The sequence below is a fragment of the Rhinolophus sinicus genome, chromosome 4 (assembly GCF_057876585.1).
Source record: "Rhinolophus sinicus isolate RSI-liver-muscle chromosome 4, RSI-T2T, whole genome shotgun sequence".
Taxonomy (NCBI): Eukaryota; Metazoa; Chordata; class Mammalia; order Chiroptera; family Rhinolophidae; genus Rhinolophus; species Rhinolophus sinicus.
The window spans coordinates 9,227,574-9,250,400 of NC_142504.1; the positions used below are offsets into that span (position 1 = coordinate 9,227,574).

The 22,827-nt window shown below is 41.4% G+C and overlaps 1 protein-coding gene across 1 annotated transcript in view; it reads right to left on the minus strand.

Annotated features, from left to right (window-relative positions):
• The window catches only part of NPSR1 (neuropeptide S receptor 1), a 106,803-nt gene that overhangs the window by 32,172 nt on the left and 51,804 nt on the right, over positions 1-22,827 (minus strand). The window contains exon 3 of the mRNA XM_019726369.3: positions 4,465-4,568. Within this exon, the coding sequence (XP_019581928.2) occupies positions 4,465-4,568 (104 nt within the window). The remainder of the gene's footprint in view (positions 1-4,464; positions 4,569-22,827) is intronic.

The following is a 22,827-nucleotide window of genomic DNA, read 5'->3' on the forward strand; positions in this document are numbered from 1 at the left end:
CTTTTCCAATCTGTATACCTTTAATTTCCTTTTCTTGTCCTGTTGAATTAGTTGGGACTGTCAGTGCAATGCTGAATAGGAGTGGTGAGAGGGGGTATCCTTGCCTTGTTCCCAGTCTTAGGAGGAAAGCTGGTGGTTTCTCACCATTAAGAATGAGGTTCTTGGTAGGTTTTTTTTCTGTTGTTGTTCTTTAACAAGTTGAGGAAGTTTCACCCTATGCATAGTTTGCTGAGGGTTATTTTTTTTTAAAGCATAAATGGGCGTTGAATTTTGTAAAACGCTTTACTGTGTCAATTGATATGATCGTATACATTTTCTTCTTTACTTTTTTGATGTGATGGATTACATTAATTGATTTTTTAACACATCTTATCATCCCACAGTTCTTGACTATTTCATTCCATTTTATTTTATTTATTGTTTATTGGGGACTATTGGGGAACAGTGTGCTTCTCAGGGCCCATCAGCTCCAAGTTGCTGTCCTTTAATCTAGTTGTGGTGGGCGCAGCCCAGCTCCAAGTCCAGTCATCATTTTCAATCTTAGTTGCAGGAAGCACAGCCCACCATCCCATGTGGAAATCGAACCAGCAACGCTGCCGTGGAGAGCTCGCTCTCTAACCAACTGAGCCATCTGGCTGCCCCTCCATTTTTGAATAGACATTGTTTTTTAGACAGGTTTTATGTTCACAGCACAACTGAGTGGGAAGTACAGACACTTCCCATAAGTCCACAGCCCTCACAAAGCACAGCTTCCCTCATCATCGAAAGCCCACACAGGAGTGGTACATTTGGTACAATCAATGAACAAATGCCTGGAACCAATATGTCTTCCAGTCATTGCAGAGGGGCTCTGTGTGAATGCTGAGGCATGGTTTTGACACTCAGCCGGACAACTGAAGACCGACTGCTTCACTTCCTGCTTGCACAAAGGTCAGCCAAGGTAAGAGCTTAGGGCTTTCTGTTCCTCCCTAAACATGGCCCGGTCCTGGGCATGCTCTCAGCCTTCCAGATTCTCAGGACTTCGTCAGAGATTTTCAAACCTCTACGAATATTTCATTACCCCGCATATATATATATATATATATATATATATATATATATATATATATATATATATTTTAATTAAACTTATTGGGGTGACAATAGTTAGTAAAATTACATAGGTTTCAAGTATACAATTCTATGACACATCGTCTACATGCTGTGTTTCCCCGAAAATAAGACCTAGCTGGACAATCAGCTCTACTGTATCTTTTGGAGCAAAAATTAATATAAGACCCGGTCTTATTTTACTATAGTATAAGACCGGGTCTTTATAATATAATATAATATAATATAATATAATATAATATAATATAATATAATATAATATAATATAATATAATATAATATAATATAATATAATATAATATAATATAATATAATATAATATAATATAATATAATATACTGAGTCTAATGTTCATATTTGCTCCAAAAGACGCATTAGAGCTGATTGTACGGCTAGGTCTTATTTTCAGGGAAACACGGTATCACATTGTGTGCTCACCACCCAGAATCAGTTCTCCTTCCATCACCACATATTTGAACCCCCTTACCCTCTTTTACCATCCCCCCTCCCCCCTTACCCCAGCTTATATTTTTAAGCTTCAGGTTAGTCTAGTGTTTTCCCCAACAGTTATCTAATACCTCAGGCACGTGTGAAGTGAATCAATTGCCTTTAATTGTTTTTCACAAATGCCTTCAGGGAAAAGGCTTTTCACAGTGGGTGAGTTCTCAATCAAGTAAAATACAGGCAACCTTGCAAGTGGGGTCTTCCAGAGAACCACCAGACATGTCAAATAATGACAATTTCCTAGGAATGAGGCTTTTAAAAGAGCTCTGGTCCTCTTCTGCTCTCTCTAGTGGCTGCCAGACTATTTGTTTTCATTGTAAATGTTAGCTGTTAATTTTCAAAGACACCACAAATCTGGAGACTGGAGGATGAGACTAGTACAAGTTAAAACACCACAAATATCATTTTTCTTACTGAAATTCAGCAATTTTATTTGAATAAATGCTTCTTTGAATTATTGAAAACCTTCATTAATTTCCAGAGTGGTTAAAAATTTGATTCTGACAATTATTAATGGTTTTCTTGTTGCCTCCTCTTGTTGGAGGAGAGAATGATTGGTTTCTTATTCCGCCATTTTTATTGTGTCACCAAAATACATTTTGCATATAGTGTTACCTTGATATTCATTGTAAATACTGTTAGAAGGCATATTACTGACAGGAATAATTCTGGATGAAGAAGACATTTTTAAGTTAACAATTAGAAAAAACAGGTTATAATGTGCTTTTGAAAAACGTGAAGGTATGTGTGACAAACAGCTTCTAAGTTGTTCCCAGTGATCCTTGCCTCCTGGTTTCACTCCCTTTTGTGGTTCCCTTCTCTCCATACTGAATCAGGACTGATTTGTGTGACCAATAGAATACTGTGGAGGTGATGCTATTGAGTTCTTAGACTAGTTCATAAAATATATTGCCACTTCTACAGTGGCCTCTTGGATAGCTTATTCTTGGGAAAGCCGGGTGCTATGTTGTGAAGACACAATGGAATATATGTGGAGAGGCTTATGTGGAAAAGAACTGAATATTCTGCCAAAAAGCTAGTGAGCACTAACTTGCCAGCTGTGTGACTGAGCCACATTGAAAGTGAATTTTGTAGTCCCGGTCAAACCTTCCAACGACTGTAGTCCCAATCAACATCTGACTGAACCTTATGGTAAGCCTTTAGCTAGATCTGCCAGGCCAAGCTTTTTTGGAATTCTTGACTAATAGAAACTGTGAGATAATAAATGCTTATTGTTTCAAGCCACTGAGTATTGGTGTAATTTGTTTCTCAGCAAAGGATATAGTAAGCAATAGAAAACATTTACCTACAAGGAAGCAAAAATCCTCAAGAAGAAATTGAAATCTGTTTTAAAATATTTAAATATATCTCTGAGGATAACATTAAGGGCTCTTTCACATCTACTTAACTTTCAAGGTTATGCTCAGAGCACAAAAGAAGATTTTTAATTTTAACTATTCTCTTCATTTTCTGAAGACAGCGTAACTCCATTACCAAGATCTGGAAATGATAGAACAAGTGAAAATCATCATCTCACTTATGAATATAGATGCAAATATTCTTTAAAAAGTCCGTCTAACAAATAGAATCCAGCAGGATAAGGTTTTCCAGAAACACATTATACCTCTACAAAGCTACAACAATTTAGACCTGAAATAATGGCATCGGAAATATATTAATGGAAAATAATTTTAAGAACTCAGAAACAGAACGCATCAATCCCAACACCAGTTATGAACTAGTCCATTCTTTCCATACTTAGCTGACCTGCCTTAATATACATTATATACATATATGATGTATCAACAACACAATATATGTATGTGGTACATATGTAATATTTTACACCAAATATATATTTTTTACAATTATATTTTTTACATGGAAGCATATTTGACAGGCAAAGAATAAATGTCTTTAATCTAAAATATAGATATTAGCAATAACTGAGAAAATAATCATACTGGTTATAAAAGAATTGAAAAAGGATAACAGACAATTTAGAACAGAAGAAATTCAAGTGGCAATAGATATTTTAAAATTTAGGTTAAATTTAGGTGGTAATATAGGAAATGCAAATTAAATAAGAGATAATACCTATTTTCTAACAAACTGCTAATGTTTTCCCAAAAGAACATTGGCTAGTGTTCGGTTAGTTTGAGGGGAAAAGAAACAAAAAGAAATTGAAAAATTTTATGGAGATTATTTAGCTAGTGCTATGTATGGTCTGAATGTGTCTCCCCCAAATCCACATGTTGGAATCCTAAAGCCCAAGTTGATGGTATTAGGAGGCTGTGCCTTTGAGAGGTGATTAGGTCATGTGAGTGGAACCCTCATGAATGGGGTTAGTGCCCTTGGAAAAGAGGCCCAGAGCTCCCTGCCCCTTCTGCTGTGTGAGGATATGATGAGAAGTCTGCAACCTGAAAGAAGGTCCTCCCTGGACCTAGTTGGCACCCTGATCTTGGACTTCCACCCTCCAGAACTGTGACAAATAAATGTTTGTTGTTTATAAGCCAGCTCTGTAATATTTTTATTATAATAGCCTGACTGGATTAAGACAGACAGAATATGTCAAAAGCTTTAATACTGACCAAGAAATTTTACTTAATGATTGGAATATGAACATTGATATTTTTATTATTTCTTATTTGCGTTTTCTTTATATATGTATTATTTTTAGCAAAAATTACATTTAAAAAATCTTACAAATTTTGCCTGTCCTTTCAACTAGGAGGAACTGAGCAGTTTGTTGTATAGGGATGCCGGGTATTATATTATTTTCTTTATGAAGAATCTAAGAGCTAATTTTGGTATCAGTTAGTCTCATCACATTTGGAAGGTGCTACATACCTGCAAATAGCGGACCACTCGGCAAACCAGGTCAGGTGCCATGAAGTCGCCAGTGAATCGCCAAATGATATCTGTCAAGATGTTAACAAGTCCTGTGAAAGAGTCTAACAAAAACACACAATTTAATTTCAGTTTCTTTCAAATTTGCAGCCATGCCATAGTAGACATAAATTCCTTGAAGATTTTTGTTGTCCTTTCCGATTTATCAGGAGGCCATTGAGGAAAAGTAAGGCAGGATAGGAGTCCCTTGACTTTTATTATTGAAGCTTGTTACCATTTAGATGTAGCCACCTAGGAAGCATCTTGCTATTGACTGACAAGGAATCGTACTAATCATAGAGCTGACCTTTTAAGTCACAGAAGAGGAGTTTTAACGAGGATTAGACCTGTGCTGAAATAAGGACTGTGTGTGGGTCAATGAAAGGCAAAATTGGGAAAAGGAAAGTATCTTCAAGAAGCCCCTCCAAAGTCCCTTTTCTGCATCCACTATTTTACAACTTGGACCTCTTTTGACCTCCCTACCATCAATTACAGCCCCTCTCCCTCTAGGTTCCTTTGCCTTCTTCTCCTTTCCCCTTTCAACATCTGCCTTTGGTAAAAGTCAAGTGTGTGATGTATCAATTTAATTAACTTGGTTAAACTACAGAGGAGCTGAGGCCAAGACCTGAGATCAAAATCAGAGATGTTGTGATCAACTTTGCTCAATCTTATAGTTATAGACTTATAAGTTATACAGATGACTACAGCAGAAATGGTAAAATATACATGTCTAGAAGCTCCCTCTCTCCCCCCATGATGGATGGATGTGATCCAGCATATTCCTCAAAATAATGCTGCAGGGATTCCGTGCTGATTGATGGATAGGACTGGAACTTAAAACTGGATAAGCAAGGATTCATTGACTTAGGGTCACTTTCTTGGGACATAGGATATAACACTGTCAAGGACCCAAGAACCAGGGCGAACTCATTGTTAGGGTAGATCTTAGAAGCCTGGAGAGATCAACAATCCTTCCTACACAACATGGAAATGCTTGGGTTGCCCTGGTAGACTATAGAGGAAAGAATAAAATGGCCAAGGGAAGTGGGCATGTTGTAATGGATATATTATGTGAAGCCAGGAGACCCACCAGAGGGCTACCTTCTGTGGAAGGGCCCAGAAGAAACATCATTCATCAAAGCCTCCAGGAATGCACTGGTGAGAGGGGCACCAGCATTATGAAGAGGCTCAGTGGTGGCTCCCAGCTGTAGGCCAGAATAGATGGTAGGAGAGGGGGTCATGGAGCCAGGTCACGTAACACTATGGTTAAGTATATCCTGCAATGATTCCCCTAGTCCTTCCCCAGAGGGGCCTATGGTAATTATTTGAGTGACTGGGGAAAGAGGAATATCTATATGTTTTGAGAACTGTTAGGCACAGAGCCTATGTTGACATGATAGCTAGAGACCTGAAGTGTCATTATGGCCTCCCGATAAGAGTAGAATCTTATGGGGTCAGGTAATAAATAGAATTCTGGATGCAGTGGAACGGTCCACTAGAGCTATAGAACTTTCATTGACCATTTCCCCTGTCTCTGAGTGGTTAATTTGAATTGATATATTTGACAGTTGGAATAACTCCATATTGGTTTCCGCATGAGTGGGGGAGGCCAAATTCAGTTCATTCAAGTCATTCAGTCCATGCTTGATCCCTGCAATTACTGGATGAATCCTGGAGAATGACTGCAGACTGCCACAAGCTCAAACAAGTGGTAGCCTTGATTGGAGCTGTCAGCTACTCAGACAGAACACTGGGCAGAGCTTTACTCTGAAATAAAGACTATGCATTTGTCTGGCTTGAGGTGCTCAGAAAAGTGAGCCGCTGAACAAAGGAAACTCCAACTTTGGGGATGAACCGAAGACACATAATCCATTTCCAATGGTTTATTTATTTTTTCTTTTTTTCTGAAAAATGTATTTTATTAGAAACACTGGTTCTGGATGACAGGCTGTTGAAAGCTGAGATAATCAGAAAATGATGGCATCCTTTTCTTTTTTAATTAAGCGTATTGAGGTGACATTTGTTAATAGCATTATAGAGGTTTCAAGTGTACAATTCTATAATATGTCATCTCTATGCTGCACTGAGTGCTCATCTCCCAGAATCTAGTCTCCCTCCATCACCATATAACTGACCCCTTTCACCCTCCTCATCCTCCCCTCACCCCTTTTCCCTCTCGTAGCCACCATTTTGTTGTCTGTGTCTATGAGTTTGTTTGTTTTGTCTGTTCATTTGTTCCTTTGTGTTTTACGTCCCACATACGAGTGAAATCATAACTGTTTTTGTCCTTTTCCATCTTACTTATTTTGTCTACCATGATACACTCAAGATCCATTTTAATGGTTTATTTTTATTGCTGTTTCTGAAAAGAGTAATAGCAAAAGCTGAAAATCACACTGATTTGGTTAAACTTCTGTGAACTGGAAAATGAGGTTTGTTAATGTAACAGAAGGGTGGCTGTCATCCTGGGCAGGGTATGATGTGTATGTAGTTTGTGCTCAGAACGAACTTGTTGAATGAACTGTCACTGTAGTTTGGAAAGGGCACCATGGCTTTTTTTAAACTAAACTTTTATTTTGAAATATGTAAAGACTCACGTGGAATTGCCAAAACAGCACAGAAGGGTTTCATGTCCCTGTCACTCAGTTTCCCCCAGTGGTGACATCTTATATACCTAGAGTTGGCTCTATGGTTTAAAGGAAAATTACTACTCTCCACCTAGGCTGCTGCACAGCACTGAGCGTGCGCTTACAGGGTGTCGCGGGCAGTTGTGTCCTTGGCAAGATTCTAAGCACTGAAAGTATCTCTACAGATAATTTAATCTAACAAAAAACTAAGAGATACGTTCACCATTTTAGAGATGGGTAAACTAAATGCGGTTAGAATATTTTAAGATTTTTATAGCAAATTAGAGGTGCAGCTGGACTTGCAACCCAGATTCTGGGGTGTTAGTGTCCATGGTCTTCACCACACTACCTGTGATTTGTTTCTTTTTTCCCGGTCCCTCACCCCTCCCTCCCTCCCTCCCTCCCTCCCTCCCTCCCTCCCTCCCTCCCTCCCTCCTTTCCTTCCTTCCTTCCTTCCTTCCTTCCTTCCTTCCTTCCTTCCTTCCTTCCTTCCTTCCTTCCTTCCTTCCTTCCTTCCTTCCGTAGTCCTTGTTATATCTGTTTTCTTTTATTCCCTAGACTAATGTACAGGCATGAGTCTCCCTCTGGTCCCCTTATTTCCTGCCCTGATTTCTCTTTTGGCCCCTTCTATTTATAAGGCCATCCCCCACACAGAAGTTGCTTTTATCCCTTTAGAGAACTGGGGAGGTAAATCTTTTCCTTTCTCAGTCTTCACTGTGAACAGGATAAAATCTGAGCCCCCCAGCTTAGCATAACAGCCTTCCACGAACTGGCCTCGCCAAGGCCCCACCTGGTATTTTCATACTGAATGCCACATTCATCGCATATTTGTGTTTTCAAGTATGCATTCCTTCTGCTTGGAATGGTCTCTGTTTACTTATCAGTTTGTTGAATTTGTATTTACCTTTCAATACCTAACTGACATGTCCCCCTTTCCAGAAGCTTTCCTTGGCCATTCACATGGTATGGTCTATCACAAAAGGGTATGTGGACCTTGCAGTCGTATGCCTGTCTGTCTCTTCTTCTTCGTTTCTCTGTAGGTAACAATTAGAAGCATTGGCAAGCCCACAGGAACTACATCGATAGTTTCAAATGATGGGGAAGAGAAATCTCATGGCAGATTTGGGTAGTCAGAGAAGGTCAAACTGAGAAATTCAGACTTAAGCAGGGTCTTGAGAGTTGTGGGTTTTGACCTGATCAAATAGGAATTTCCTGGAGCTTTCCCTGGAAAGAATGGACTGGATAAATAAGTGGAATGGACACTGGAGTCACCTAGATATTCTTCTCTTCGGCTTTACTTATTCCTCAAATTAAAAATCGTGAGAAAAAACCCTAAGCTTATGTTTCTCTAGATTGAAGTAGCTAGATGAACAATTGTAATGTACTCCAGCAAAATTTCTTTTCCCCTGGAGCTCGACCTTAAATAAGCCCAGATCTGAGAGTAGAGTACGTGAGACCATGGCGCAGCATTTGTTATTTGCTATTAAGCAAATGCTGCTCTATCTGACCAGTAAAAAGCTATTTTCTTACCTATGTAATTGAGTATGTTGTGAATAAACCTTTCCTAAATTATAATTAACAGGACCTTGGGAACAAAGGGTATAATACTTCAAAGGCTCAATCAATTCTATGTTACTACTCCTGCTTTTCAAAATTTATTCAGTGAAAGATCCTAGGAAACGGTGATACTCAGAGAAGCCAAAATAAGCTCACAGCAGGCTTCATTGCTCCTTTGATGCAATTTCTTGCAAACATGAACGTGGGTTTCCAATTGAAGCAAGTATATGGGTGCAGTAAGGAGAAGTGAAGAACGAAGTGACACCTGAGCTGAACCCTAAAGGGTCAGTAAGGATAGGTCAGGAGGAAAGTGAGTGAAGGACATTGATTCTAGGCACAGATGACAGCACAAACAAAATTATGGTGGTGAAAAAAGGTCAGAGGAGAAACTACGTGGTGCATGTATATGAAGCCGCCTCAGCTTGTTGCTGATACCTGGAAAGTGGCGAGAAACGAGGCTGGGGAGACAAGAATCCAGACTTTTAGGGTCTTGTGTGCCAGTTAAAGGAGCTTACGTTTTTCCTGTATACTGTGGGACCTACTGAATATTTATATATTCAAACACGTGTTTTGAATAGGTTTCTTTAGTTACTGTGTGTGGAGGTGGGGGAGGTCAATTTGGTGGATCCAATGCCGGAATTACCATTGTACTTGTTGGGGAACTGTGCAGATATTCAGGAACAAGATAGTGCCTCGTGTACGTCGAAGAGGAGCAAGGATATAGAGAAGGATGCAAGGTTGAGGTTTACCTTACAATTACAATGAGGAGGATTCGGTGACTGAGTATCAGATGTTTTCAATGTGAGGTAGAGCAAGTCTACAGTCTATTCTGAGTTCCTGGGGTGTCCGTGGTTGCTGGTGGGCCCTGAGAACACAGGAGGGTAAGCTCATTGTCTTTGGGTTGTGTTTGGGTTTGGACTGTTCCAAAGAAAGCTGATCTGTACATTCATGGATAGGATTTTGTGTGATCCTAAGCTTTATTTCCCAAGGATAAATACCCAGGAGTAAGATCGTTGAGCCATAGGTTAAGTATTTGTGTAACGTCACCAGAAACTGCCGGGCAGTTTTCCAGAGTTGCTGCACGGTGCGTTCCCCCCAAAAAAGTATGAGAGAGACAGTGGTTCTGCAGCCTTGCCAGCACTTGGGACAATTGCCCCCTTCTCCGGAGGGGGTATGTTCGAAGACCCCCCCCCCCACAGATGTCTAAAACCGCAGGTGGCACCAAACCCCATAAATACTATGTTTTCCCAATGCATACATCATTATGATAAAGTCTAATTTATAAATTAGGCACAGTAACAGAATAACAACAAGAATTCACAACAAAATAGAGCAATTATAACAATATACTGTAATAAAAGTTATGGGGTCATTATTAAGTAAATAACTCTTATTAAGTAAAATAAGAGTTACGTGAATACAAGTACTGTGGTACCTCCACGGTCAATCTGATAACTGAGATGGTTACTAAGTGACCAATGGGGAGCGTGTCCAGCATGGAGACACTGGACAAAGGAATGATTTATGTTCTGGGTGGGATGGAACAGGATGGTGTGAGACTTTATCACGGCGTGCAATTTAAAGCTTGTCAATTGTTTATTTCTGGAATTTTCTATTTAGTGTTTTCAGACCTTGGTTGATCGTGGGTTACTGAAACTGTGGAAAGCAAAACTGTGGCTAATGGGCCACTACTGTATTCTCAGAATGTTTTCTTTTAGCATTCTATTAGGAGTATAAATTCTCTCATCATGACTTCAAACTGCACTTCCCTAATTGGTAATGATGTTGAATGTCTTTTTATATGCTTATTTGCCATACGTAGTCCTCTTTCATAAAGTGTTTTTTAAAAGTCGTTTCCCATTTACAATAATTATTTTAAAATTTGCATCTCATGTTCCAATATCTGAGTCACCTGTCTGGTTCTGTTGATAGTTTAGGCTCCTGACAATGGGTTGCATTTTCTTTTTGTGGCTCATGCCTGTTGATTGAATGGCAGACACTGTGTGGAGAAGATCATAAGAGATTGGTTGGAATAGTACTTCTGCCCGGAATGGGCACACTTCTCTCAGGCTGTCAGTGGAGGGTGTTGAATCAACCTGCTTGGGAGCCTAGTTAGGCTTGGGTTTGGCTGTTACTATGCTCATCCTCAGCCCCCATAGGCTTCAGATTCCTCCTTGGAGGCTCTATGAGGGTGGGAGCTAGGGTGCTGGAGGGTTTGAATGCTCTACTCTCTACTTTCAGTTGCATCTGCCTTTCTGTAACACTGCTACTTCTCGTTGCTCAAAGCTTGCCACGCTGGTGGTTGTAGGGCTCTGTTTTGTCCTGGTAAAGTCTCGGTCTTACATAGGTCTGAGTGTCTGAGCCTGGGGAGGGGATGGACATTCTCAGTACTGTAATTCCTCCCCCCATATGTTGATCAAACTCCTGTCTTATAACTGTGGGAGGTCTTCTGTGGGAGAGGCTTTCATGCCCTTCCCCTAGTGAAGAGAGACTTCTAATGGAATTAGTATAGTATCCAGCCATTTTATCCCTCCATCCCCAAGAGTTGAGGGGTTTCATTGTTTGTTTCTGTACTTTTACCTCAGATCTGGACCAAAAGTATTTGGTCCCTCAGTGACCTAAGTTTTTTGTTGAAAAAAGTTACTGGGCATAAGGACAAGATTTCATGCCTTTCCTGTAAACATGGCCCAAACCTCCCGGAATACCTGCACACTGTCTCTGTAACAGCTCCCCAACTCTGCTGCTATAGTGTGGAAGCAGTCATAGACAATCCTTTAACTGAATGGGCATAGCTGTGTCCCAATAAAACTTTATAAAAATAGGCTTCAGGATGGATTTGGCCTGTGAGCCGTGGTTTGCAAACCTCATGTCTACAGAATAAACTCCTTATGCCCTGTTGTGACTTTTGGAGCCCTCCTGCCTCCCTCTTCAATCTGATCTTTTCTTGTCCTATCCCAAAGTCATATTATAAGAGAAAACTTTTCAACTAGCATATTGATACTGGCAGCTGGTAGTTGATCAAAACATTGGTTAAAGTGAAAGAAAGGAAACACACACACACAAACTCACCTTTGAACATTTGAATGTAAAATATTAATGTGCATTTAGGCATCATTTCTTTAAGGCAGAACCAACACTGTTATTTGATTTTATGCATCATCTTTTTTGTGCGTAAAATACCTCCAGTAATTCACCTTTTATGATTTCCAGTTTTGGTTTCTTTAAAATGGAGTGAGACCTTGAGATGTCAGCAAAGCAATTTGAGGCAGAATCTCATTGTAGAGATTTTCATAATCGTCCTTCAGTCTTTTGCACTAGGACTCGAGCTTAATGCTATTGTAGCTTCTTTTAGTGACTCAGTAAAAACAAAACAAAACAAAACAAAACAAAACAAAACAAAACAAAATCCTCAAGTCTTTCTAAAGTATTCAACTTAACTTTTACAGAAACAACTCTTTAATATTGTTTACGCTAATTATATTTATTGCGATAGTGAGTACAACCGACATAAACTAGTTTGGGAACAAACACATCTGATTCATAGAATCCAAGAGGTGGGAGCAGAAATGGACAGGCTCACTAGGGACTGTCTTGCTAGTCATGGCTGCTCTGTAGTCAGGGTGTTTTGCAGAAAGAATGGAATATTGGTTAATCCAGTGAGGCACTTACGAAGATGTAGCTGAGAGAGCTTCTGCTGGGAACCCCTTACTCTTCTTTGACCAGCCCCAGCTGTTCACTCTGCCAGCTCCTTTCTTTATGTAGTTCCCTTGACTTGGGAGGTTTTGAATGCACCTCTACATGAAGGATATCTCCTAACTCCTCTAGGTTTAGTTCAAAGTTACCTCCTTTGTGAAGCCTTTTCTGACTAGAGATTGGCTGATTCCCTCCCCTGGACCTTTCCCTATCGTACTATCAAAGTAGCTATAACACACCGACACATTTTACTTTTTGTATTTCTTATTCCATTATACTATGGGAGCATAAAGATTATTTCTTATTTCCCTTCATGTCTCTGGACCCTAACATTGTCTTGTGACATCGTCAGAGCTTGGTAACTTTCCATGAAATGAGTGACTATATTATTGCTGCTGTGGCTTGATTGGCTGGCTGCTGCAGGCAGGGGTGGTTTCTCAGAGCAGCCTGAGACATATGACCATCTTCTTCAATGTGGATGGAGATGATGGTTATAGGATCAAGAGACTGAAAGGAGGAACACGATTGGGAACCTTGATCCCCAAGCGGATTTCTAAAAGAACTCTCTGGATTCTGAGGTCTCTGCTAGACCGTAAGTTCCTGATTCGCAGTGATCATGCCTTACTCATGTTTCTAATCCTATTGTGTTTCGTAGACTATTCCAAGGTATTCAGTGCTTGCTAGATAAAGGCGGAAATGCTGGCCTACTAAACAGATTTGCAAACTTCTTCAAAATGCAAAGCCAGTAGTGTGGCATTCACCCTGCATAGGGAGCAAGTTGAAGCACCACTTCTTAGATTCCTACTTGCTCTGAGTTGATGTTTGAACCTCCTCATGCAGAACAGAGCTGCAGGAATAATGAATGTCTAGCCAGCTGAGTCACTCTTTTTCTTGGCACGTGAACATTTCACACACTGGGTAGGGGGCTATTGAATGGAAACAATTTTTACGGTGACACTGACATTTCCGCTAACGTAAGATCCTTTTAGTTCCAGCTGTAGTGTTATGGATGAGATGCTCCGGTTTTCCTGGAGGCTCACTGTGGGTAATAATGTCAGCTATGAATCTCCAGGTCATACAATGCTTCCAGCTCAACTCAATGGCTCTAGTGTTTATTTTGTTTTAAAAGCAAGGAAGGTTGTAATAGCTCGTTTGCTTGCACTTGCACAAGAAACTATTTTTAATATTACTATGGGCCCCTCTCTCTCCCACTTTTTTCTTTTTTTAACAACCATATGCTTGAGGACACTCTCAATGGAACAAGATTTGAAGAGCTTCTGCGAACGTTTGTTTAATGATAGCACTTGCATTGCTCAACCTGATGTCAGGTACATAACTGCCAATTAAAATGATTTCTCAAAAAAATAAGTTCTCCTGTCTCTAAGTTTGGGCTCATTTTACAATACCAATGTAATCCTGGCACTGTGCCCTTCACCAGGATTAAGTACTGGCTGAGCTTACTGGCCCCCGCTGTCAACTCCCCAGCCCTTTATTAATCCCTAGAAAGTGGTCTGCACCTCAGTCATTACTGCTCAGTTAGGTAAATCATCATCACATCCATTCTCATTTGCATACTCTCTTCACAGAACGCTTTGTTCCTGAGATTTTCAATTAGTCTTAACAAGTCATAAATGCCATTAATATCTTTCTCCGTTAATCCACCAAACAAATGAAAAAAAAAAATCATGTTTCTAATGAAAGAAACACAAGTTCTCCCAAAGCCTGTTCTCTTTGCTTCTGTTGTGGGCCAAAGCTAAGAATGTCATTGAGTGAGGCCAACTGACTGGCCTGGGTCTTGGTCGTTGCTGAGTGGTGAAGAACTCTTACTCTCATATGTGCAAACATCAGGTTCAGCAAGAGCAAGTGCTTCCTTCAAATGAGGGAAGATCAGTCATTGAGTCAGTGCCCTTTTTCCTCCTCACTCCAGTTTAAGGCGAACGCTCTCGAAGCATGGTAGTGCACAATCAACATTACACAGCCTGGGGCTCAAAGTGCACTCTGAGTGTAAATATGAGCGACACCCTGTCCCCTCTTCAATGAGATTTTGTTTTCCTAGTAAGAAGAATTGAAGTCAATGGTTTGGGATGTTTAGAAAGCCAAGTAAAGGAGAGGAGAGTTCCATTTGTCGTTTTCCAAGAGATGAGTTCCTTGAATGTTATTTTTTCCTTGCAGTTCTTGCGCAAGGACAGCTGAGTTGTAGCAGGTTGGGGTGGAAGTGGTAGATTGTAACAAAACATACTTGGTTCCATCTCACCCGTTCATTCTGCTGTAACCAGGTACACACTTACATTTAGGGAGCTGAGGACGACATGGAGCTATGCTGCTCAGATACCTGTTCAGGAAAAAACTCATTGTCTAGCTGGGAGGAGTGTGTTTCACGGGCATCCTCCAGCTGTTAGATTCCTTGGGGTTTGCCTCAGCTTTCTAGTTGAGACCATGCTATTGTTAGTACAGCTCTACCAATGGCTGAGCGAGGCACAGGAAAAAGGGTCTGTCATTTCCATCTAACACAGGAACCCTTTAATGAGCTGGCCGAGCCTGTTAGGTTGCCATCATGCTTTGATGGGTCTTTCTGTCCTGCTTCTTCCCTTTCCTTTTCATAGGTGTTACTTCCCTCCAAACCTGTGTGTGGCTAATTCTGTTTCAGCACCTGTTTCCCAAAAACCCAGCATGCATCAGGAGGTAAGGCAGGAAGGGATACAAGATCATTCACTGTCTAGGGATGGTCTTAATAGCTGCCTCTTTGCATAATCTAAGATCTTAGCAAAAATCCTATTTGTTCAATAATAAAGCCACTATGAAAGCCACCAGGATCTAGAAACTACTATGCATACTGACTGCTATGCTCAGAGCCCATCTGCCATGCAGCCTACATGCCTGGGCTTAGGTATCATGATTTTGGCTCCTAAGGAAGGTCTGTGAGACTCTCTGATTCACTCATTGTAGGGATGTTGTTGAGGACATTTTACTGATGCATTATCAAGGTCCTGTATATGTTCTTGATCAAGAAACATTTTTCAGTGCATTTTTCTCAAGGCTAGGATGAATCATAGCTGATGAGTTTTGCTCTTAGTTTTGGCTGCTGGAAAACACAGAACCAACTATGAGGTCTGGCAATTAAGTTCGCGAGCTCATCCTAGACAAAGTGATTCATCCTAGAAAAAAGATATTCATTGCTGAGTATCAGTAAGGCCACCTTCGAAGTACTCCCCTTGGGAAGCTATGCACTGATGCCAGCACCTAGTCCACCCTTCAAAGCAATTGTGGAACTCTTTTTCTGGAATGGCCATCAGAACTGTCATCCTATTACCCTGATGTCCTGAATGTCATCAAAGTGTCTTCCTTTCAATATTTCCTCTATCTTCTGGTAAAGGAGGCCAGATCAGGTGAATAGGAAGGGTGTTCCAATACAGTTATTTGTTTACTGGCTGAAAACTCCCTCACAGACAGTGCTGTGTGAGCTGGTGCATTGTCATGATGCAAGAGCCATGAGTTGTTGGCGTAAAGTTCAGGTTGTCTAACTTCTCATGCAGCCTTTTCAGCACTTCCAAATAGTAAACTTGGTTAACTGTTTGTCCAGTTGGCACAAATTCATAATGAATAATCCCTCTGATATCAAAAATGGTTAGCAGCATCATTGCAACAAGTTTGTAAATTTAATTGTCAGACCTTAAATATGTAATCTCTTTCTATCACCATAACTGTCCACAGCAAGGCAATAATATAATTTCTACATCTTAGGGTCATTAAGAGGATTAATTTAAGTAAAGCATATAAACACATGTCTCAGTGCCAGCCACAACGAGGCCCTGGATGCGTGACACCTGCTCTGCTCATTTCCCCCAGAGAGAAATGAAGCTAGGAGAATTGAAGTAATGTGTTGAAAGCCACAGAGGTAATAAATGGTAGAGTCATGACTCCAACCCAGGTCTCTAGATTCTACCACTTCTTTTTGTACAGTTTTCAAATGAAAAATGGCCTTTAAAATGTTTTAATGATTGAAAAAAAATCAAAAAAGAAAAATACTTGGTGGCACATGAGAATTATATGAAATTGAAATTTCCGTATTCACAAATAAAGTTTTGTTGGAACACAGCCATGTCCATTTGTTCACATTTTGTCCGTGATTGTTTTCATGCTACAGTGGCAATGTTGGGTGGTTGGGACAGAGACCATATGGCCTGAAAAGTCTAAAATGTTTCATATCTGGCCCTTTACAGAAAAAGCTGGCTGACTCCTGCTCTAGACTTTGGACCTTGATCCTTCCATTATGCCCAAATACTGGTGAATCCAGATTGCTTGTGACTTTGTCAAATCTTCTGGCATTCTTAAGGAATTATGAAATTGCCATGCAGATTGCCTTTACATGCTCCCTGCTAGCTTATGTAAGAGAGTTTTGAAGGTACCAGATGGGAACAGATGACTTTCTTTCATCTTAACAAAAATCCAGTCTCACTCCCTTTCATGTTCAAAAGGATTTGATTAATTAGGACATGAAGGGGGGGGGTGGTGGAATGAACAACCCAGGCTGTTGGGCTGGGCTGAGCCTGCAGTTTGAGCTGCTGGATTTCCGGCTCCACCTCCCCACGTCTGACAGGCTCCCTGAATGCCCGGCCTTGTCTAACAGAGGCTGTGTAGATAGAGGTTGAATGCACCAGCTATCGAGTCTGGGACCTGTGTTTGTATTGTGGTTCTCCACTTGCTAACTGTTTGACTTTGAGCAAGTTATTTAACCTCTCTCAGTGTCAGTTTCCAGAGGTCTAAAAGGGCAGTCACGAGAGTATCTATAACTTGGGTCATTTGTATAATTAAATGAGAAAATAAAGCTTTTTTTGGTTTGTTTGTTTTTTTGCAAACTGCTGGCTGAGTGAGCATTCAGTAAATGTTAGCTAGCATTATCGTTTTGTTTTTTTTTCTGCTGGTTTGTGCCTTGGAAGATGTTTTTAAAACAGTTTTTTTTTTTTTTTTTTTTAAAGAAATACAAGCACGCAATACAAAAGTCAAGCAGCCCAAATAATAAAAATAAATGTCTCACCAAACAATGCATCCTGGAATGTTCGATGCAACACTACTCATACTAGCTCTAAACTAGAAGTTACCCCAACGCCCATCGCGCAGAATGGAGAAATCACCCTTGATGTATTCATCCAATGGACCACCGTTCAGTAAAGAGAGCGAGAGGTTTACAACTATACACAATGTTGTGGACCAATCTCTTAAACGGAATGCTGTATAAAAGAAGCCAGACATAAAAAGCATACAGACTGCAAGACCACATCTAGATAAAGTACAAAATCAGGCGGAGCTCATCTTTGCCTCAGTGATTACTGTTAGTGGAGGTGAAGGGTCACGACTAGAAGTTGCTGGAGGGGGTGTGGGGGCAGCGGGCAGTGCTCTCTGTTCCTTGATTTCGGTGCTGGTTACTGAGGTGTAATTCAGTTTAGGAAAATTCATCAGCTGATACTTGTAGTGTGTGCACAGGGTTAAACTGCATATTTCAATTTCAAATTTAAAAGTAAGAAAGGCAAACTTCTCCTACTCTTGATTCCCGCTCCCTCAGTCCCCTTCTTAGAAGCAACTACTGTTGCCATCAAAGAGAATATCCAGAGATAGTCACTGAATGTGCTCAGAACATGTCTGCATGGATATATTGTACATATTTCTTTTCTTCTGATTTCCTGAGAGCAAGTTTTTGTTTTATTTTATAAAATCTTTATTTTTTAGGGCAGTTAAGTACAGTGAGTTCCCTTGGACCCCCTACCCCTCACACGCACAGCCTCCCCCATTATCAGCACCCCACACCAGAGGGGTGCGTTTGCTGCAACTGATGAACCTACACAGTCCCACCATAATTATTCAAAGCCCATAGTTTACATTACAATTCACTCTCAGTGTTGTCAATCCTATGGGTTTGGACAAATGGATGATAACAGGTAGCAATCACAATAGGATCATACACAGTATTTTCATTGCCCTAACAATCCTCTGTCTGAGAGCAGGTTTTAGGGGCCTCACCTTATGGCCAGTGACCATGTGCAATAAAGGCAGAGCTCAGGAGAAGGTTAGGAAGAGCAGAGGAGATGGAAAGAAGCCCCTGTGTTGGGTGAGCCTCTTGGACCTGGTGAAGTTTCTGCAAATGTTGGCAGAACTGTGAAAGTGAACTTGGGGGTTTCAAGGTGGCTGGGCCTTCTTCCTAGTGCTAGATTGGGACTCAGATAAAGTGACCCCATGTCTTCTTTGTGTTTGAAACTCTAGGTATTTTTGGTCCCAGGGCCTTCTGTGTATGATAAGCACGTAGCTGGGTGTGTGATTCAGAATAACATCCATTTTCTCTGTGAAACCATTCTTCTCATTCTGAAGCTGTAACAATGTCTGACAACACGATGGGATATTTGAACTAAGACCACCTGGGCAGGCATCCTTGTATTTCTGGCCTTATACTGTATCTCATCCTCCGAGCTGGCAGCATCAACAACCCCAAATGTTACTGATCCTGTAAAACCCAATACAGGTTTCACGCCCTCCATGAAATCCCCACCATGCGTCCCCGGAGGACCCTGATTTACATCACTTCTTTTCACATGCTTTAAATGATCATCAGTCTATAATTACTGATTGCTGTTTACTAGGCTTCGGATACCATGCCATGTGCTTGTAACACAGGGAAGAAAAGTCCAGTCCTGTCCTCATCTTGCTCACTTTCCAGTGTCAAAGGGGGTCGTGTTAAATAATTAAACACAGTATTGCATGATATCTGTACAGGGGACGGGATGACTGATTAAATCCTCTCCAGTAGGGACCAAGAAGATAAGGCAGGCTTCACAGAGGTGACCTTGAGCTCTTTATCTTGAAGAGTGAGCAGAGCTTTGGTAGACAAACCAGAGCGAGAGAAGGGCAGCCAGGTAGCGAGAGCAGCAGTGCAAAGGCGCGGAACTATGAAATGCATATTGTCACGTCATTTCATATGCCATTCAGTTTGCTAGTCTTTCCAACTAGATCCTGAGAAACTCCTGGATAAGAATCATAACTTAGACTTCTCTATCCCCCACATCCCCAAACACCTAGTAAAATTGTGGATACTAACATCAGATAGAACTAAGAGATTAAGGGCAAATACAGGAAGCGTCTTCTTAAAAGATTTAACCCAGGGTCTGAATTGTAAATATTCAACAGATCTCCATTTTTAGAATGTGAACTTCCCATCAGACTTGGATTATAAAGAAAACCTTCTAAGGAGATAAAAGTGAACTTTAATTGGGGAAGTTATTATAGTCAGGGCCAAATTGTGATTAGCAGTTCGTCTCCTCTGTACTTTCCCTCCTATTCAACTCCCCACCCCTGCGGCCTCAGAGCATGGCTCTCAGGCTTTAAGAGGATAGAACTCTTTTGAGTGTAATTGGACCTGTCTATGACACTGTCACTATCTGAATCCATTCTTTGCTACTTAATTGCGATGTGACCTTGGGCAACTGAAGTGGACACCTTGGGTCTTAATGACTACCTTATGAAATGGAGGTAATACACTTATCGCGATTAAATGTCATTTCAGTGTTTGGAACATAATAGTCTCAATAATGTAAGCTTTCCTCCTTTTCTCCTCCTCACTTCCCTTTCTATTCCTTCCCTCTTTTCCTTGAAAGGTTTAGGAAGAAATTTTTGGGAAGAGAGCCTAGGAGACAGAGAATGAAGAGTTTCTGAGCAGCTTTTGGAGTCTTTGGGAGAGGAAAATGGATGGGCAGAGAGGGACTTTTAAGACGTGTTGCTGTGTTTCCTGCAGTTTATCACCACCAACCGACATCGTCGCCTGTGAGAGATTTTGTTAAACCTGAAGTTGGATGTTTGGGGCAGAACATCAGGGTGAGACTGGCCCCAGGGGGGCTCGGCTTTGTAGGGGTTACACGTGTGGCAGAGAAAAGATAGGACGTAATCATCTGGAAGAAGAGAAGAGTCAAGGTCACACTCTTGATCTTAGTGCGTACCTGTCATACATCCCTTAGGTGCTGTCAGCTTAGGCTTCAGACCAATGCGAGGCTGGGCGCAGGATTTTTCTCAGTCATATCTTGGTGCTTCCAGGTAGCTTGTCTCAGGAGCTGGTGATTGTTCCAATTAGAAGAGGGGATGTGCAAAGACCGTCAGTCCCTTTGTCAGGGATTCAGGCACTTGGGGTGGGGCGGGTAGAGGGATACAGTGACCCACACTTGTCTCACAGACCTGCCTCTATGATTCTGTAATGACTCACTCGTTTCATTCTTGTGTCACCCGTCCCACTCCCAGGTAGAAGATTCTCCGCACTCCAGTTAGTCTTTTCCCACCTGCTCCCACCCCCACTCAAGTCCTCCAAACCCGAAGAGCTCTTAAGGGTAAACTAATTTAACTGACTGAAAATTAGTCCTAGTTCTCCAGGGCTAATGGCTAAAGCCACTTATTCTCTCAACAGCATTTTCATTTTAACAAGGGCATCCAACCTTGGCTCAGGAGAGACTCCAATGGAGGGATTCCAGTGTGGAATGCAGGGAGGACCAGAATGGGCTGGCAGCTTGCCCAAGGTCACACAGCAAGGTGGTGGCAAATGATACTGGTTGCCCCAACTCCCAGTCTCACTCTATTGCCACAGCCTGAGGCTGCCTCATGTTTGGTCACACTGGCGATGTCTAGCCTCATTCTGGAGCTATGTTAGGGCCAGTGTCCCAGCCTGAGTGTGAAGAGGCTGTGACGTGAGACCTAAACAGTCCGCCCTCACGGCCAGATCCTAGTATGAGGAATAGTAGCGTTGAGGGGGCTTGATTGATAGGTATTATGCAAATGCCTAGAGCAACAATATTCCCTTCCATCACCAAGCTAACAGTCCCTGTAAAGCACGTGCCTGGATCCTGACACTTTTATTTTTCCTGACTTGTCAGACTGAAATCAGGGTCTGACTGATGCCTGTATGAAAGCATAAAAGGTACATGACTGGCCCTGGCCCAATTCCTTTTTCTCTGAATTAGAGGCCCTTGCTCCGCAGCTGGCAGAAGTCCCGGCTCTGGGCCATCAATTATGCTCTCTGGCTGAGAGCCTTGCTGAGCAGAACTAGGCAGTAAACATGCCTAGAACCACAATAAGCTTCATCTGTGATGTGGTCCCCATAGAAAGGAAGCAGCATGGCTGCGGTCCCCAGGTCCCTCTCCTTCGTCCCCTCTTCACCTCCTCCCACCTGTCACCTCAGCTAAGGGATTCTGGCATCTAAGCATGCGTTGTGCTTTTGTTTGTAGTTGTACAAGAAAAATAATATTCTTCATCTTCTAAAACTGAAATTCATTGTTAGTATGAACTTCTACTCTGATGGATGTCAAAAACTTAATTGCAGACAAAAAACTTAAACAGGAGACAAATAGCAACATGACACTTGAATTGTAGCATAAAGAACAAGTAGGGTTTGTTTGTAAGGAAATTCCAGGCAGGGGGAACAGCGTAGATAAAGGTAGAGAACTTACAAGCAGCCCAGGGCTTTGGAGATTGGGGAAATGGTAGGTTCCAATTATGTTTTAGATGGGTTACACTGGAGTTCAGACAGACAAGGTGAGAGAAGATACGATGGGCAGGTGAGCAGCGATGAAGAGGAACATTTCATCATGATACAGGTCATAGGCAAGACACGGAGAACCGCCCTGGGAAAGTGAGAGGAGAAGATGAGAGGCCGTAAGGGCAACGTGAAAGTGTTGACAATTAAGAAGCAGGGGGAGAAAAGGAGGCAATGACGGAAAGCAGAGAGGAATGAGGAGAATAATGAGGGTCTAGTGTTACGGAAACCAAGTGCAAGAGTGTCAAGAAGGAGGAAGTGCTGATTAGTGACACATGTGGCACTGAAGTCCAGCCCACAAGGATTGGAAAATGTCGGTGGCATTATGCAACTAGAAAAAGAATCATTCATAACCCACATGAGAGCAAAACCAGACCTACAGTGGACAGAGGAGTGAATGGGTGTTGACGACAGAGAGAGCTGGGTCCTTTTGAGAAGTTTGGATGGGAAGAGAGAGACTGAGATGGAAGTTTGAGGGGGACTTGTTTTGAAGGGAATATTTTGTTCCCCCAGGATATGAAGCCTTTACCCCTAGTTTCTAGGTTGATGGGCAAGCATCAGTAGAGAGAGAGAGTGTTTGAAGGTTGTAAAGAAAGGACATGTTTGAAAAACAAGGTTTTCCAAAGAAAAATGGAAATGATCATGGGTATTATTAGACGGACTGGCATTGAACAGGAAGCTGGATGATTTATGGTCCGGAAGTAAGGAGGAAGGAGTGGTATGAAGTAAAGGTCTGCCCATAAGCGACCCTCCTTAAGAGAGGATACACTCAGTGGATGGTTGGAGGGACGAGACGACTGGTAAATGTCTGTTTTAGCTGGGAAAGGGAGATTCTAAAGAATTATGTTATTTGAGAAGGGATATAAGGGAGAATATTAGTTAGTGGGC